Below are 16,920 nucleotides of genomic sequence, written 5' to 3' on the forward strand. Positions count from 1 at the left end.
AAGATGAAGCAAATTAAATTAGTAAAATTAAACTTACCCACATAATCAAATAAGGTCACAGGGAAAATCATGAAAAAAAAATAAACGCTTTTAAGAGTAAATGCATTTAATAAATTTATACTTAATTTCAATTCAATACTTAACATTACAAAATAAACCTTTTCTTCGTATTAAATTCTGAGCGTCGTCATTTATTATGAAACATTATACGTTTTGAGAATATAAAATGTAGGTACATTTACATTTGAAATTGATTTTTAATTATTTTTATATAAATATTTATTTAAACACATTATGAAACGGCGTTGTTGTTGCTAATAGTTTATTCCGTTGCGTTTGATCATGAACTTGAAACGGATTTTATATTTTAATTATACATTATAATGTTTGAATGCCTTTATATAAAAATAACATTATTGACGTGGTCAAAAATATTATGTCCTAAATTACTAATGTAAGTATCGAATTATTGTATTTAAATTATTTGGCACTAGTAATTTTACATACTGAACTGAAATAGAATAGCGGTGTAACATAAAAATCAATTTCGCATGCCCTTTTCTGGTTCAAACCAGAACGCATTGGTGTGAAGGGTGAGGGCTTGAAATTTGAGTCTTCAATCTTATGTCTGAAGGCGGAAGGCGGTATTCATGTGACATTCGGTGATGTCATGATATGGGTAATAACAATCTCCACATCTACAGCAATTACTTACAAACATTACGGTTGGCAGTGAATTTTCTAGAACATTCAAAAACAGCTGAGTCAGTTTAAAACAAATGAAATTGACTTAGATACGACTATTGGGCAAATAGAAATTTCGTGGAATTTAGAGCCTTGTTAAATTATCAATTAAAGTCGAAAAAAGAGGATGAAGGATCTGTCGAATTTCCCTAATTTAGAATAAAATTCGTGCGCCGCAAACATATCGGTTAGCAAGAACAAACAGTATACACATGTTTCAGAAAATAAATTTCCAATTCATTGTTAATTTAAAGAAATTAAATTGTTTTTTTTTAAACAATACATATCGACGCTTGAAAGGCAAACGTGACTAAGCGATAATGCGTGAACTTTACAGTAGACTAATTTAAAGTTGAAATACCTGAAAACAAAATTTATTTTAACGAATCTAGCTAGTAGCTGTAGGATTGAAATGATTTTAATAGACCTAGAAATAATTTTTTTTTGCGCATCGAATATGGTGATTGCCTATCATTTATGTACAAAGCAGTATTGTCGCTTAGTCATGTTTGCCTTTCAAGCGTCGATATTATAAAACTAGTCATATTTACAAAATTGATATTACAAAATAAATAGCTTCAAGAACCTTAGAATTACATAATATTGCACTTCGTAATAAAATTGATTCCACATATTATCAGATTCATGAATTAATATAGAAAATAGGCCGGAGATTAATAAGAATAATAAAACAACGAAAAATACATAATAAATCATTCAAACACTATTTTGATGAGACATTAATATTTTAATTAATTAAAAAATATTTATCGATGGGTGAAAGCTTAGTTGGTTTAAGTGACATTTATTTTTGTAATTAACGGTCCGTTTTCTTTGGTATTAGAATCAACAATTCGATGTCTTTAATTTAACTTCAATCTCTTTCCTATTCAAACTGAACAAGATTTTTCCCAAATTTTAAACTATAAATGGCTCTCCTATAAAGTTGCAAAAATGTCACTTAAGTCAAAAATTCACTAATGTTTAAACCAAATAGCCTTTCTCTATGATGAGATATGCCTATCTCTATGCCATTGAAATATTTTGCAGCTGTAAATTAATCTAACGACTCCTCTTTTAAGTGGCTTTACGTATTATTGTTTAGTTGCAGGTTTTTAAGTAACTTTTATGCGATGCCACTTTATCCAGTTAGTGATTTATCCTATTTGACAGTAGTCTTCAGTGTCACATCATCTATGTTCAGTGTCATTTGAATTCAACATTAGTTATGTCAAATTGACATTTGACATTGACATATGTATTTTAGTTGACGTTAAATTCAATCACATGTGCTATTCGGAATGCGTCAATCGAATTCTGTTTGATTACTAAATGTACTATATTAAGTACATTTACTAAATATTGACGTGCAAAGCTAATGAGCTAGTTTCGATATAATTTTGGCAACATTTCTAAAAAGGGATTTGTAGTGACAGAATCATTTTCAAAATTAGATTTCATCTAATTTATTTACGACCGAATTGAGAAAAAATAAATAAAGGATTCATACTGTAAAATCTACTTTTTATGTACAATAATTACATTATTGTGATGTTATTGTTTACTTATCTAGTGCATATCATGTTAATATAATAATTATTTTAATAATAGAAATAACTAGCTGACTAACATTCTTACACCTATTAAATAATAACAAAATAATGAAAAAATGTCTCAACAAAGCATTTTTTAATCTCAGAACACTCAGATCAGTTAGAATAAAAATATAGCGGTAAACGCGTTTTCGCCGAAAAATATTTATTTTTATCAAAAAGTTTAGACATGCATTCACTTAACCTATTTGGTTCCATTCATAATCTCACGTTAATATCGCAGCAAAGAACTTTATGTTTGGGGAGGAAAAGCATTCTGTTGTGACAAGAGAAAACAATTTTTAGTTTCACCTAGATACTCTTATTAAAATTTTTAATGTAGGGATGTTTTTTATTTTATTGGCTTTGTTGTCGGTATTTCATATTACAAAGGAGAAACTTCGAGTGTCCATTTTTAAAGAGGTCCCGCGTTCGTCTCTATTATTAATATTATTGATAATTTGTATATTAGTCTCAGAGTAGACAAAAATAAATACAAAATCATTTAATACCTTTCGGTATCTATGATTATAAAAAAGCTATTTTTAAGAAGGCTTAAATTTTCATTCATCTTAAACTCACTTAATTACTAACACTCACTAATCAATCACATGTTAATAGTAGTTTTATCATTACGTACAAGGCAAAAGGTCAGATAAGTAAACTATTACAAAAATAACATAAATCATCTTTATGTAGGTAACACAGTGTTCTTTTTCCAGTAGCAAATACGTGAGTTTTAAAAAAATAATTCAAACAAAGTATGTATAATTTAATAAATATAGTTAATTATTTTCGTACGTATTTACGTAATTATACACACTATCATAATAATGACTAGGTTTTTATTTAGTCGAATTGTTATTATTTCTGAATTTATTTTTCTAGGTTTGACAGGAACAAACCTGGCGTGACCCAATGTCAATTTGACATTTCCTAAGCGTCAGACAATTCGTTTTTCAAACACCGGATTATAGTTATCGGATTACTCACATTCAGTTAAACCGATGTTAAAACTCAACACCAGACGTTAAGGCCAAATCTGTTGCATCCATACGGATTACTGTGTTTTCTTGTTTTCATTTTTCTTAGCTATTACACGTTTACTCTACATTACATTCGATCAATTATTTAAACAAATATTAACTTGAAATTTTTCGTAGTCCAATTACAGTTTGAATTATTTAATTTGGATATTTGAAATCGAAGACATCCGGACCTTACCGTTTCAGTGTCGAGAATAATTTTCTTAAATATTAAATTTATAATAAATAAAATTTACAGAGTACTGGGAAGCATTTTTTACTACTAAAATATACTTTAATGCGACCTGTTTTGCGGCGTCTTAATAACATTGTTTTTTTTAAAGGCTCCTTGATAAAAATATTTATAAAATTACTATTAATAAAAAACTTTACGATTGTCTCTACTACGTGCGTCAATGATAAGAATGATTTGTTAGATTTTTAATCATTTGAAAAGGTTAATTATGCAAATTGGAAAAGGGCATTACATAGAATTGTAGTTATAAAAATAAAACCTCAAGTTATGAATAAAACATACGGCTGTGATCTTATCAACAAGTTAATTATAATTAACGTCAACGGCTTATATTAAATTTTCAGAAAAGCCAATTAACTTCCTATGTAGATTATACAAAATGAAAAAAATATGGCAAGAAAACTTTGTAAAGAAATACGGAAGGTCAACATTTAAATATATACTTAAGAAAATTATTATCAAAATGTTTATTTATTGCATCGTTTAAGTGGCGGGACAGCTATTTTACCGTTTCCAGTAGAAATACTTTCGCATCAGACGATGCAACCTTGAAAAGTACATACTGCATTACAGAGAAAATTAAATATCGAAAATCTACAAAAAATAGTGTAACACGCCCTTAAATCACGTGAGAATCAAAACAATTGAAATGTATCAACTCGCATTCGGAAGAAATAAAGTTTCTTATTCAACTACCCACAGTTCCGTAATATTATGCAAAGGGTAAAAGCACGCAATGAAATCGTTTGGAAGTATATCGCGTTGTGATTATGGCACTGAAGTATTTCAACATTATATAGGTATTTTTCAATGTTTTATTGAACTCTACGCATTATCAAACGAGAGCAAACATGTCACTTTGCATGCGAGACTTTGTAATCATTCAAAATATGATCGGTTCCGACCAAGGGTCGCTCAACGACCCGTCGACACAAAAACGACGTATGTATTATCATACTATAAAGCCATTGATAGGGCCGTGATGACTAGGAAAATTGCAAGTTGCCAATCGAAACACATATTTATGTACTAACGAGAATCCCGTTAAGTCACTGCTTGACTATTGAATGGTGGCGCAAGTCACTCTATTATAGGCAATTGAAACTATAACACGGTTAATATGAGAAAGGTATTATGATAAGCAAACGAGTATCAATAGTATTGGATATCAGTCAATAGGTAGATTAATGCACGAGTTCTTTTCACTCTCGTGAATTTAACGTCGCATTCTTTTAATAATTTGTTTGGTCTTACACCACTATTCAGCAAGCAAAATCATTTTCAACTTCGCTAATTCACCAAATTGCCTTTGCTATTCGTGAAGCAATCCCTATGCGGCGACATAGATACAAACCTCATTTCATTCACTTTCAAAATCCTCTTAGAGGCACAGTCAACTTATAATAATATCACCAGGGTACAGAGCCCTTATTCAGACGTAGGTTCCATCTCGGTCTGGGTAACACGGGGCACCTGAGCAGCCGTCCCTAGCTGGGACGTTCTTCAGAGACACTGTCCATGTCGGTGGACGCTTTCGCCGTGGGCTAGCTGATCGAGGAGCTGCTTGACGTCGATATTGTTTCTCGGCCTAGTTCCGCGGCCATTATCGCTATGGTGAGCTCTTTTCGGGCTTTTTGCACGACCCACACCATCAGTGTAATGCCGATTAATATCTGAAAAAATAAATAATTAATTGATTATAATTTTCACTCCATTACAATAGTAATTAAGACAAGAGGGGATTTTTGTGTCTGGTGGATATTCACTTGTTTCTTCATCACTCTTAATAATATTTGCTAATAAAACCGTGTCATAAATCTCGCCATTCTCCCGTCATGTGAGTATAGGCTATATGATCTTACCATTACAAATAAGTTCTTAATAAATGTAATCGCTATCGCAAGCCCCTATGGATTTTCGGTAGCTTTGAATCTAAAAACATGAATATTATACAAAAAAAAGCTTCATTCTTTATGTAGTCCTTCCAGTAAAACTGCGGTGGCGTGACGCGTCGTTCGCGTGTCTCATAAACGAATGAGACACGTATATGCACCTACTTATCGGCCATTGAAACGTGTAGAGGAAAACCCAGTGAAGGTTGCTACAATCATATGTTCCGACATCACTTGCAGTCGTGTTTTTCCTAATTCAAACAAAGAAAGGAGGCAGGCGGTTTTGTACCGTCTTATATATTAATAGCGTACTTTTTTTAAACAAGATAAACACGATAAATTTCTTCTTAATAAAATCGTTTCCTGAATTTACATACATATACCTACTGTTACTATGCGCGGTACTGGTTTTACTAGTTTATTAGTAGTCTTTTACTAGCAGGGCCACTTGTGTCACACAGTTTAGCCAATTAGTCATAAATGTGATCTCGATTCAAGAGTATGACAACCATTATATTCTAATAATTTAATTTTTTATCTCATATCTAAAAGTGGGTGGTGTAAATCATATTGTTTTATTAAAATTTATATTGCCTAGATGGCTGAACGTTTTCACAGCAAACCTGATGTTAAATGGTTGGACACGTAGTCATCAAAACGTGAAACCCCACATAGTTTCTTTTACACAAAGAAGCATTATTCACTTCGAACACTCGTTAATACCAGTAGAACGGTGAGATCATGAGCGAATTAACAGTCAAAGTAAAATTTAAAATCTTTCAACTTAAGATTCAAAATAGTAACCATTTCTTTTTAGCACAATGAAATTTCGTCATTTAAAATGTTTAATATTCATTTATGGTAGGTTTACTGGTGGTAGGACCTCTTGTGAGTCCGCGCGGGTAGATACCACCGCCCTGCCTATTTCTGCCGTGAAGCAGTAATGCGTTTCGGTTTGAAGGGTGGGGCAGCCGTTGTAACTATAATGAGATCTTAGAACTTATATCTCAACGTGGGTGGGTGGGTGTAAATGTCCATGGGCTCCAGTAACCACTTAACTGGTGTTAAGGTGGGCTGTGAGTTCGTAAAAAAATTTATTTCGTTACAGAGAAGGAGAATTTTCTTCGAAAGTTTAGTTTGTTTGGAGCTGCGTTTAAAGTCGGTCGACCTTCGTAACTTGGCACTGCAAGTAGAAGCAGTCCGCATAATCGTCACCTATGGCATTAACAATACAGTGCCAATACCCTACATTGCGTTATACCGTCTATATGCGTCCGTATTTCTTCAGTACAGTCAGTCAGACACAATTTGCATGACCCATTTTTAGCACCGTTGCCGATGGTGACTGCTGTATCGATTCCCGGTCCAGATCTAGTATATTTAGGAAATAAGCTAGGTACTTTGGTCTCGATGTGTTTTTGTGTGTAAAACAGCAAAAAAACCCAGTTTAGGGTCGTCTGGAGGTAAACAACCATAAATTTTAATGTGTAACCACGGGTCCTCGGGCAATTTTACCGTAATCCCCAGTATAGTACAATTCTGGCTGTATTTCGATAACTAACTTCCTCTACACAATATAAAGGGTTCTTTCCACGTTTTTCACATTGCATGAGTTCTCGTCGTCATAGGGCTGGCACCACGCCGGAATATCGGGAAAACATGTAATTTTAAAATCGCGCTAGAACCCGTTCAATAACTATTTATTATTTCAAAACAAATAGTTATTTCAACGACAAAGCTATTAAATTATTATCCAGGTCCTCTTATTTACTAATCAAGCCACGGACACTTTGACAGCTTCGTTCGATACCGTCTATGTTTTCACATCAATGGTATATTTGTGAATATTGTATACCGCTCATCGCTATCAAAATCGATTGTCGTTAACAGAAACCTATCGCAAGCACCTATCGTGATAAAATCGAGTGCTCAGTCTACATTTCTGTAATATAAACAGAACACCACTCTCATAATTGTGTGACGCTATTCTCTAGCTCTATCATTTATCTCGGATTCTCCGGAATATATTATGTATATTAATTAAGAGGTGTTTTACAATAAGTAAGAAACGACTTTAATCACAAAAATAAACGTGCTTCTGTTCAAGAGCTCCATTGTACTATTGTTCGGTTTCATCAATGAAGTAGGAAACCTATGGAAATGAAACGTCAACCAAAATTTCGTGCCACTGTGACGTCATCTGGCCACAAAACATGGCGGCTTTAGTGCTGTACAAAAGATTTCAATGTTATCAGGTTTTATCGATAAACGTTCTTGGCTCATTTTATTTTAAATATTGTTGAGTATTATTTATTTGTAGAATTTATACTTTAATGGGAAGTAAGTAGGTATATTGTTATGTGCAAATATGATATGATTTAGATGGGTGAAATCTAAGACAAGTTCGTTCTTCGAATTTGCCAAGTAAACGATATGATGATTTTTAAAAGTTGCTACACTGATTTTATAAAGTTGTCGTTTGTCGCAAAACATAAAGATATGGCGTAGTTCAAAGCCATCAGCCCATTTCTAGCATGCTAAATGTTATCGTATTTTGAGTACGTGTTTTTCTTAGACTATTACAATCTATTTTAATTGTTTTGCTGACTCTAAAGTCCGTAACATATTACCGCAGCGCACCCCAAGGAAGGTGCGCCGCACCATTTGAATCACTTTCGCTTGAGAGTGATTCAAATTTTAAACTTATCAAGGGACCGCGTGAAAAAAAAACACCTACAGAACATTTATTCATTAATTACAAACGTCATTCCTTGTGACTTCCTCTCTAAAATCACTTAATTATTAAATATTTAACAAATTTACAATAGTGTTTTACTCACTGCGGAATAAAACTATTTTATTTAAATAGTTCCGAAGAGATTTTGTCGGTAGCCTTTTTCCCGAAATATCTAAACAGAATGTCTAAATATGTTTTGATGACATATTTTAAAGTGGTATTTACGATTAGTGTCATGATCAATAGATTCCGACCGAAAAATGGATTTTTCGGATGAGGGCTCCATAATGAATTTAAATACATATAGATAATAGTTTTAGGACATCGACTTTCTTGAGATCCTATAAAATACGTTTTAATTATTATTTTTGTATGTTTTAAGCATGATAAATTATGAAATTTTATATAATCAATCATATTAAATCGATATCAAAGTCAATAAATAATGTACAACCCAAAACAGACGGCCGAACTGACGTGACAATGACATTTGGCGCGCTAAACATGGCGGATTTTCGGCCTCATTAGACGGAGACGGAGACATTTACGTATATTCATGTTTCATTTTATGTACGCACTGAAATACTGTTATATTGTTTTCCTGCGAGTTAAACTGCTGAGTAAGAACGAGATAGATATATGTTTATGTATGTGCCTTCAAAATGGGTGCTATTTATATAAGCAATTGTACGTATAGAACAATATGTCGTGTCCCTACTATATAGGTCTATGGGTTTCATACGTGACACAACAATCTCGATGTACAAGGCGGGATTATTTGTAAAAACATTAATTCATAAACGTCATACAGCAAGTAATGTCAACGCCACTAATGTCAACAATTCGAGACAGCTATATAAGCGCGGCACGTGACGACTACCAAAGAGTATTATACCCTAAATTTTTAAAAGCCTCAGTTACTATTTGTCATTTAATTGGTCGGTCGGTAATTAAAAAAAAAAAACATTATACATGTACAAATTCCTTAGCGGTTTTCTTAATTGTAACGTGGTTCAATGGTATGGTTTAATTTATAGAAATTATTATTACTATATTTAAGTTTTTCTTAGCACTCAATATAAAGAAAGATTCTGAAAAAAAAAAATTACATTGATTATAATCTACGTTATAACTGTTTTCTTTAGCCCACTGAGTTTCTCCCCGGATCTTCTCAATGGGTCGGAATTCCGATCCGGTAGAAAATTCAGCCTATTCTCAGGTTGAGCCCGACAACTTACCGCTCAGTCATAGAGTAACTGGAATATCTCCTTAGGTTACTTCCGATTGGGAAGGGAGAAAAAACTATTTTCTTTGGTATTCGCAAGTCAGAAAAATAACAAAAACTTATCTCACGTTTTCATTGTCATTATATTATTTCCCACGTTTCTAATACTTTATAGAACAACAAATAACGCAGGACTAAGTTGTAAGGGTAGTTTTAATTAATCTAAATTACCTAAAATAAATAGAACAATCACAATTAGATTGATCATACACCATTACTTGCAACATATTTACTGGTGGTAGGAACTCTTGTGAGTCCGCACGGGTAGGTACCACCATCCCGCCTATTTCTGCCGTGAAGCAGTAATGCGTTTCGGTTTGAAGGGTGGGGTAGCCGTTGTAACTATACTGAGACCTTAGAACTTATATCTCAAGGTGGGTGGCGCATTTACGTCGTGGATGTGTATGGGCTCCAGTAACCACTTAACACCAGGTGGGCTGTGTGTGAGCTCGTCCACTTATCTAAGCAATAAGAACAATCACGATAGATAGATTGATCATACACCACTACTTGCAACATATACACATCTCCCAGTTACGAAGTGTTCTTGCCACATATAAAATGCAATCCGAGTAGGGTGGTTGGTATAATGCGATAGATATGAGGATTGAACAATAGTGTTATGTTATTACGTCGTGTTGTTTACGTTCTGTGTTTATGAGTTAAGGCGGGCCACGAACTCGTGGAGACGAGCAGAAATCGGTTAGTGCTGGCACAGGCCAGGGACTCCGCGGCTTCCAATCGACGAAACCAGAATGGATCTGGTTCAGGCCTGACATCATTCTCTAATTCCTTCGAAAGGGACGATGCGATCATTAGAGAGTTATTGTAGAATATTTGAACAATATTTTTTATTGCATAGATGGGTGGACGAGCTCACAGTCCACCTGGTGTTAAGTGGTTACCGGAGCCCATAGACATCTTCAACGTAAATGCCGCCACCCATATTGAGATATGAGTTCTAAGGTCCCAGTATAGTTACAACGGCTGCTCCACCCTTCAAACCGAAACGCATTACCTACTGCTTCACGGCAGAAATAGGCAGGGCGTTGGTGCCTAGCCGTCCAGACTCACAAGAGGTCCTACCACCAGTAAAAAACATTTTCAAAGCTTACTAACACTGTGTGTTCAGATCGGTCCAGGCAAATAAATTGGGCACCTTATTCAGGGCTCGAAAGACATCAAGTACACATTAAAAAAAAAAAAAAATGAGTTAGTGACTCAGGATACCGTGCCACGAGGTTAAAGTTAGATTCCTGACAGGGGACAATGTCTTTCTTTAAGATGTTTAGTATTCGAGATGAATTCGTTCTTGTCTTTATAAGTGTTTCTCATAGACACAACCATTAAGTTTCTCGTCAGATTTTCTCTGCCAGCAAGAGTCGCGATTGCGATCTGATTGTAAAACCACTGCTCTTAATACAGCTAAGGTTAGAAAATTCTCTCTGGTTAAGCCTGTGAGCTCACCTATCCGAACGCAGAACAGTCTCATCAAATGCCAACGATTAGGTGGGTAAATAAAAAAGTGTTTCCGGTAACCAGCGTGTGGAGAAAATCTTAAGACTGAATTAGATCCGTTAAATGCAAAGAGTTTGTTTGTTTTATATCGGGAGGATCGCAAAATGGAAACGATTTACTCATAGCCTTTTAGCAGAATTGAAAAACACAAATACAAAATAAAACAACTTTCATTTGCTAAGTAAATGACAGAGAAGACATAAAAAAAAAAAAAACCCTTTGTTACGCTGGTTGTTCTCGGGATTGGAATTGATGGTATGATTTTGATAAATTAAGTTCAAATTGAAGTAAATTGTTTTTGAATTTGACAGTCTGTTTATAAATATCGTGAACCCTTATCGTGAAGTGGCAGACGGTGTGTCTGTTGAGATCATTGACTCCGTGTCCTCTGATTATTAATTGTATTCCAGAGCTTTTTTTCTTTCTTCAAAAATTACTTGAACTAGCATCGGTCTTCGTTTTCAGACCCGATTCCCCTATATCTAGATGATCTTTTTAACCCTCCTCCTTGCGTCGATAATCCTCAATGCTGATGGTCGTGGTCTCCTTTAATAACTTTCTCCTGGATTCTGCTGCGCCAGCCCTGCCTACCCTCGGCTGTGCGGATGGCATCGTGGAGTGAAGCTTAAAGAGTTGAGCGTATCTGGTCCGGCCAGCGCCTTCGACTTCTGCCTCTGGGCCTTCTTCCGCATAGTCCGCATAGTCCTTTTTACTGGTGGTAGGACCTCCGGTGAGACCACACGGGTAGGTAACACCGCCCTGCCTATTTTTGCCGTGAAGCAGTTAATGCGTTTCGGTTGGAAGGGTGGGGTAGCCCTGGTAACTATACTGAGACCCTAACATCATGTGTGCTGTGAGCTAGTCCACCCATCTAAGCAATAAAAAAAAACCTTACTTGTTACTAAATAAACAAAACATTGTAACGCTTCAAGGCGAAAATGGAAGAAACACGCTACACATAATAGTATGATTTAATATAAAATTTACCCATTAAATAAGGGTTGTATTATTCAATGACACGCACGTAGCGTGTAGCCTTCACAAGAACTAAGTTCCAGGAAAACAGTAGTAAATACAGCAATAAAATAATGTGGATTTAACTAGTCTTTCAATGGCCGTTCAAAAGCTTTCTTACGACCTTCACATTCATCCTCCTTGACATTATCTATTTACTCGCAATTTACTATGAGCGGTACGTTTGATGAATTATTCGAGGTCATTGTTTGAGATTTGCGGTACTAGACTTTTAGAAGTATGCATTTGCACCTACTACAGTTTATTTAGATATTTTATTCTAATAGTACGAAAGGTAGAATAGTACGAAGTTCCCCCTCAGACACATCCCACTGAGTTTCTCGCCGAATCTTTTCAGTGGGTCGCGTTTGCGATCCGGTGGTAGATTCTGCGAAGCACGGCTCTTGCTAGGGTTCGTGTTAGCAACGTCGTCAGGTTTGAGCCCCGTGAGCTCATCTACCAGTTAAAGTTACGCTGAAATAGCCTCTCAAGGATCTCAGCTTAGGTAGGAAAAAACGAAGTTCCTTAAATATGTATGTAGGAGTGTGGGGTCTTGCTGAATTTCGTCAAGCACAATGTCTTGAGTATTGGCATGATCAATAATTAAGACTTATTGGACTGGTATATTGAACGGGATAATTATTTGTCCTTTCGAACTGCCGGCAAATTTATCTTCTCATAGTTATTTAAATTTTTTGCAAAATGATCTCCTGGACTTAGTGGAAAAAGTGCCTGAGAAGGTAAGGGAATCCCATTGGCTACAGAATGATGGCTGCCCTGCACATTATGGTACAAACGTCCCTGCTTATTTAAATGCCACGTATCCAAATAAATGGATTGGTAGTTTGGGTCCCATTTTGACCGTTCCAAATGAACGACGCTATGGACGTTATCTTAGTAGAGCCTCTAATAGAAGATGTCGAGCGTGTATTAGAGTCGGTGGCAGACAACTTGAGCACCTGTTGTGAATAAAGCTTGATTTATGTACACCCGATTTTTTTTATTATTATTAAAATTTATTAAGACTTATTTTTTATTTTTAGTCGTATTTACTCTTTTTGCATCTCAATAGCAATAACTTCGTAGTGGTATTAGATAAAAAGATGTATGATATCATTTTGTAAGCTGTATGAGCTGCGCATTTTTTTAAAATAGCTGGCCACTTACGTTTTCATACTTTTTTTTTACATGAAACACTCTCAAACTACGCCAAAATTATTTTGATATCAAATTTCAGGTTAAAAATTAAAGTTCTTATTTTGTTTTTGAAAAAAGTATCATAGATACTTATATTATTTAATGTATTTCTAGTAGTATAGTCTATCAGGAACAAGATGACACCAAAAACGCCACAAATTTCATAACTTTGTGGCCGTTGTGCATATGAATGTGAAGTAAAGTAAAAATAACGTATGTTTTTCTAAAAAAAATCATATTTTGGGTATCACTTGGAATTCTTTTTTTTAGATATTTTTTTCTGAGCGCTGGAGAGCTGTCCCGTGCGGGGTTCAAGGATTATCCATTCATTCTGGGACACCCTGTATATGTAACTGCCAAAAAAAAATTCAAACTTCTGAACAATACGTGATTCGACAGGCAGTTTTTCAGGTCTCTGCAGGCAAATGACAAAAAAAAACCGAACACAAACTATTTATGATAACAGTATGTAACACCCCATAGTGATTTTTGGCTCTTAGGCTATTATTAGGCTTAGGCTTAGGTTTTATTCTATAGAACAAAAAGGATCATGTCAGCGTCAAAGGATCATGAAGTGAAATTTGGATTTTACTTTATCGTTTGTCTGGTGATTAGGAACTTAATACATTGATACACATCGGAATATTTTGTAGAAGACTGCAGTAGGGAGAATGGTGGCTAGAACTTTTGGGGTTGGTAACTTAGTTAATAAGGCGCGGAAAACGTGTTTATTGATTTCTCTGAAGTAGATGACCTTTTTTGGATTGTCGGTGTTTGGATTATTATTTATATAAAAATAAATTTCAAATAAATGTGATTTCCATTTGAATAGTTTCTTTGTTGATGGTCCAACCCCGCTGATCCCTGTGCGTTTTTAGGCGTCAACATTCTTCGACTCGTTTTATTCTCGTGTCCATGACGGAAGACGTTAAATTTAGTTGGATCCAAGACTACATGATTCTTAGACTCGTAAACGAATCATTCGGTAACATTCGACGTGTTTTTGCCAAGTTTATATACGAGCATAATGCCTTTGAAGTTCCGAGAAATGTTTATTTGGGTATTAAACATTTTGTTGGCGGATTCCGAATAATGTGTGCTATTGTTTGAAATTCGAAATTATGAGGCACGTCGAAATAGAACTTTTCGCGTAACGGTTCTTGCACAAAATATTAAGGAAATCTGTTAAGAAATTATAGAAACTTGTGGTTTTTTTTGTAAATCATTACAGTACTTGTGTTTTCAAAATCTCATTGCACATCATTGCACATTTTTACTGGTGGTAAGAAGACCTCTTGTGAGTCCGCACGGGTAGGTACCACCACCCTGCCTGCTTCAGCCGTGAAGCAGTAATGCGTTTCGGTTTGAAGGGTGGGGCAACCGTTGTAGCTATACCTGAGACCTTAGAACTTATGTCCCGAGGTGGGTGGCGCATTTAAGTTATAGATATCTATGGGCTCCAGTAACCACTTAACACCAGGTGGGCTGTAAGCTTGTCCACCCATACATGCAATAAAATAAAATAAAAGTATAATACAACACGTGCAGTTATTTAAACGGGTCCGTAGTAAATTGGCGTGAGATTTTTCAATTAACAATAATCAAAGATATCATTCATATCTTTTACGCGTGCATACAAATTTTGAATAACAGCCCATCGTTGAACAACAACCAACGACCGGCTCGGTAGAAGACCTTCCGTTTAAAGACCTTTCTTATTTCATGAGATATGTCCCTCGTCCGCTACCGTCGCCCATGGACTTCAGCAATTCCAGGGGTAAAGCCAAGCCGCTGCCTACCGTTAAAATATAGCTGAATACATTTCATTTTGATAAACCACTTTCTTAAGTTCATATTAATAGTTTAAATATTCCTCCTTTCTCCGCAAGAAGTTAGTCTCAAAGGAAAAACAAAACAATTCCGTTCGACAGAAGTAATGAAAAAAAATATATATGTGTGTTATTTGCAACTTACATTGAATTTTAGTTGTGAATATTTACTATGACTACATGCTCCTCGTGTGTAGTCCAGCGTACCCAATTATTATTCTTACATAATTTTACCAGATTTGTTTTACTGGTAGTAAGACCTCTTATGAGTCCGCACCGGTAAGCACCACCAACCCGCCTATTTCTGCCCTGAACTAATAAAGCGTTTCGGCTTGAAAGGTTAGGCAGCCGTTGTAACTATACTGAGTCCTTAGAACTCATATCTCAAGTTGGGTGGCGGCATTTATGTTGTAGATGTCTATGGGCTCCAGTAACGTAACATCAGATGGGCTGTGAGCTCGTCCACCGATCTAAGCAATAAAAATTTAAAAAAATAAGAATCTATTGCCATTATGTCGATCAAAAGTTTCACTGCATGTTGTTATGACAATATTATAGTCCAGTATCTTTATTGTTCCTAATAAATATGCAAGTAACAAGATAATATTCAGCTTTAATCTAATCAGATCAACGAGTAAATTGTCCGTCGGCATTGGAGTTTATTGGCTTCTAGATTGTTCTGTTGGACGGGGAACATGTTGTCATTAAGTGCAGACAACGTTCGTATGATAACGTTTTATATATTTTAGTTTATGCATTGAGACAACGCAGTTGCATTTGTCTTGTTCTTCATATAGACAACAATGATTTGGGAGTTCATTGAGTATTTTACCAGCAATCGTCATTTACTGGTTATAAGTCCACACGAATTAGTACCATTCAACCTATTTCTGCCGCGCAACAGTCGTGAATTGCCGTCCGATTGTTATACACTACAATGGAGACCTTAACCTTGTACTGAGGTTTACACGTCTTTACGGATCCTCCGCTTCCATTAACGGTGCTTTTAGGTACCACAAGCACTGGTCACCGTCCTCGTCGAACCCGTCGCTTGCGACGAAGGGCTCGACAAGTGAATTAACCCATAGACAGGCCACTAAGTTTCTCGCCGGATTTTCTCAGTGGGTCGCGTTTCCGATCCGGTGGTAGATTCTGCGAAACACTGCTCTTGCTAGGGGCATTATTAGCAATACTCCCGGTTTGAGCTCCGTAAGCTCACCTACACGTCAAGGAGAATCAGGAAAAAGGCCCCTCAAGGCTATCAGCACAGGTAGGAAAAAAAACTGAGTTCGGTGAACTCACACGTGTACACAATAAAGGAATAGCATATGTGATATTTAGCAAGTATTATTGAGATTATTCATCGATTACATGTCAAATGAAGTGGTCCCGATATTATCTTGCAAGCACTTCGTCACCTATTTTTTCTAGTGACTCTTGTTTAAACAGCATTATTGAAGTGGTTTTCATTGGATAAGTAACTCTTTCACGAACAAGGTTACGCATGTGTCATCTTTTTTACAATTTTTCCAAATCCACGATGCTCCAGCCGAACCACGTCTCTAATTGATAGATTTCCGTTTCCTCATTTAATAATATAATTTGCCTTTGAACCAAATGCTTTACTCCTTCTCGCTTATTAAATAGATAATGAGGAGACAAAGACCTTTGGACCAGAAAGACCAATAGACCACGAGAAGGAGTACCTACGCAGTAAATCGCATCCGCAACGAAACCGACATACATTTTCAAAGTGCTACAAAAATAAACGCGAGGTCAAGCGGGAAAATATAAACTAGGACACTCACGGCACAGCAGATAAACGCGCAGT

The 16,920-nt window shown here is 35.6% G+C and overlaps 1 protein-coding gene across 1 annotated transcript in view; it reads right to left on the reverse strand.

The window, feature by feature from the left end:
- Positions 1-88: 88 nt before the first annotated feature.
- The window catches only part of LOC101744192 (transmembrane protein 64), a 45,372-nt gene continuing 28,540 nt past the window's right edge, over positions 89-16,920 (reverse strand). Inside the window, exon 3 of the mRNA XM_004931630.5 lies at positions 89-5,290. Coding sequence (XP_004931687.2) covers positions 5,162-5,290 — 129 coding nt within the window. The 3' untranslated portion in view covers positions 89-5,161. The remainder of the gene's footprint in view (positions 5,291-16,920) is intronic.

The sequence above is a fragment of the Bombyx mori genome, chromosome 11 (assembly GCF_030269925.1).
Source record: "Bombyx mori chromosome 11, ASM3026992v2".
Classification (NCBI taxonomy): Eukaryota; Metazoa; Arthropoda; class Insecta; order Lepidoptera; family Bombycidae; genus Bombyx; species Bombyx mori.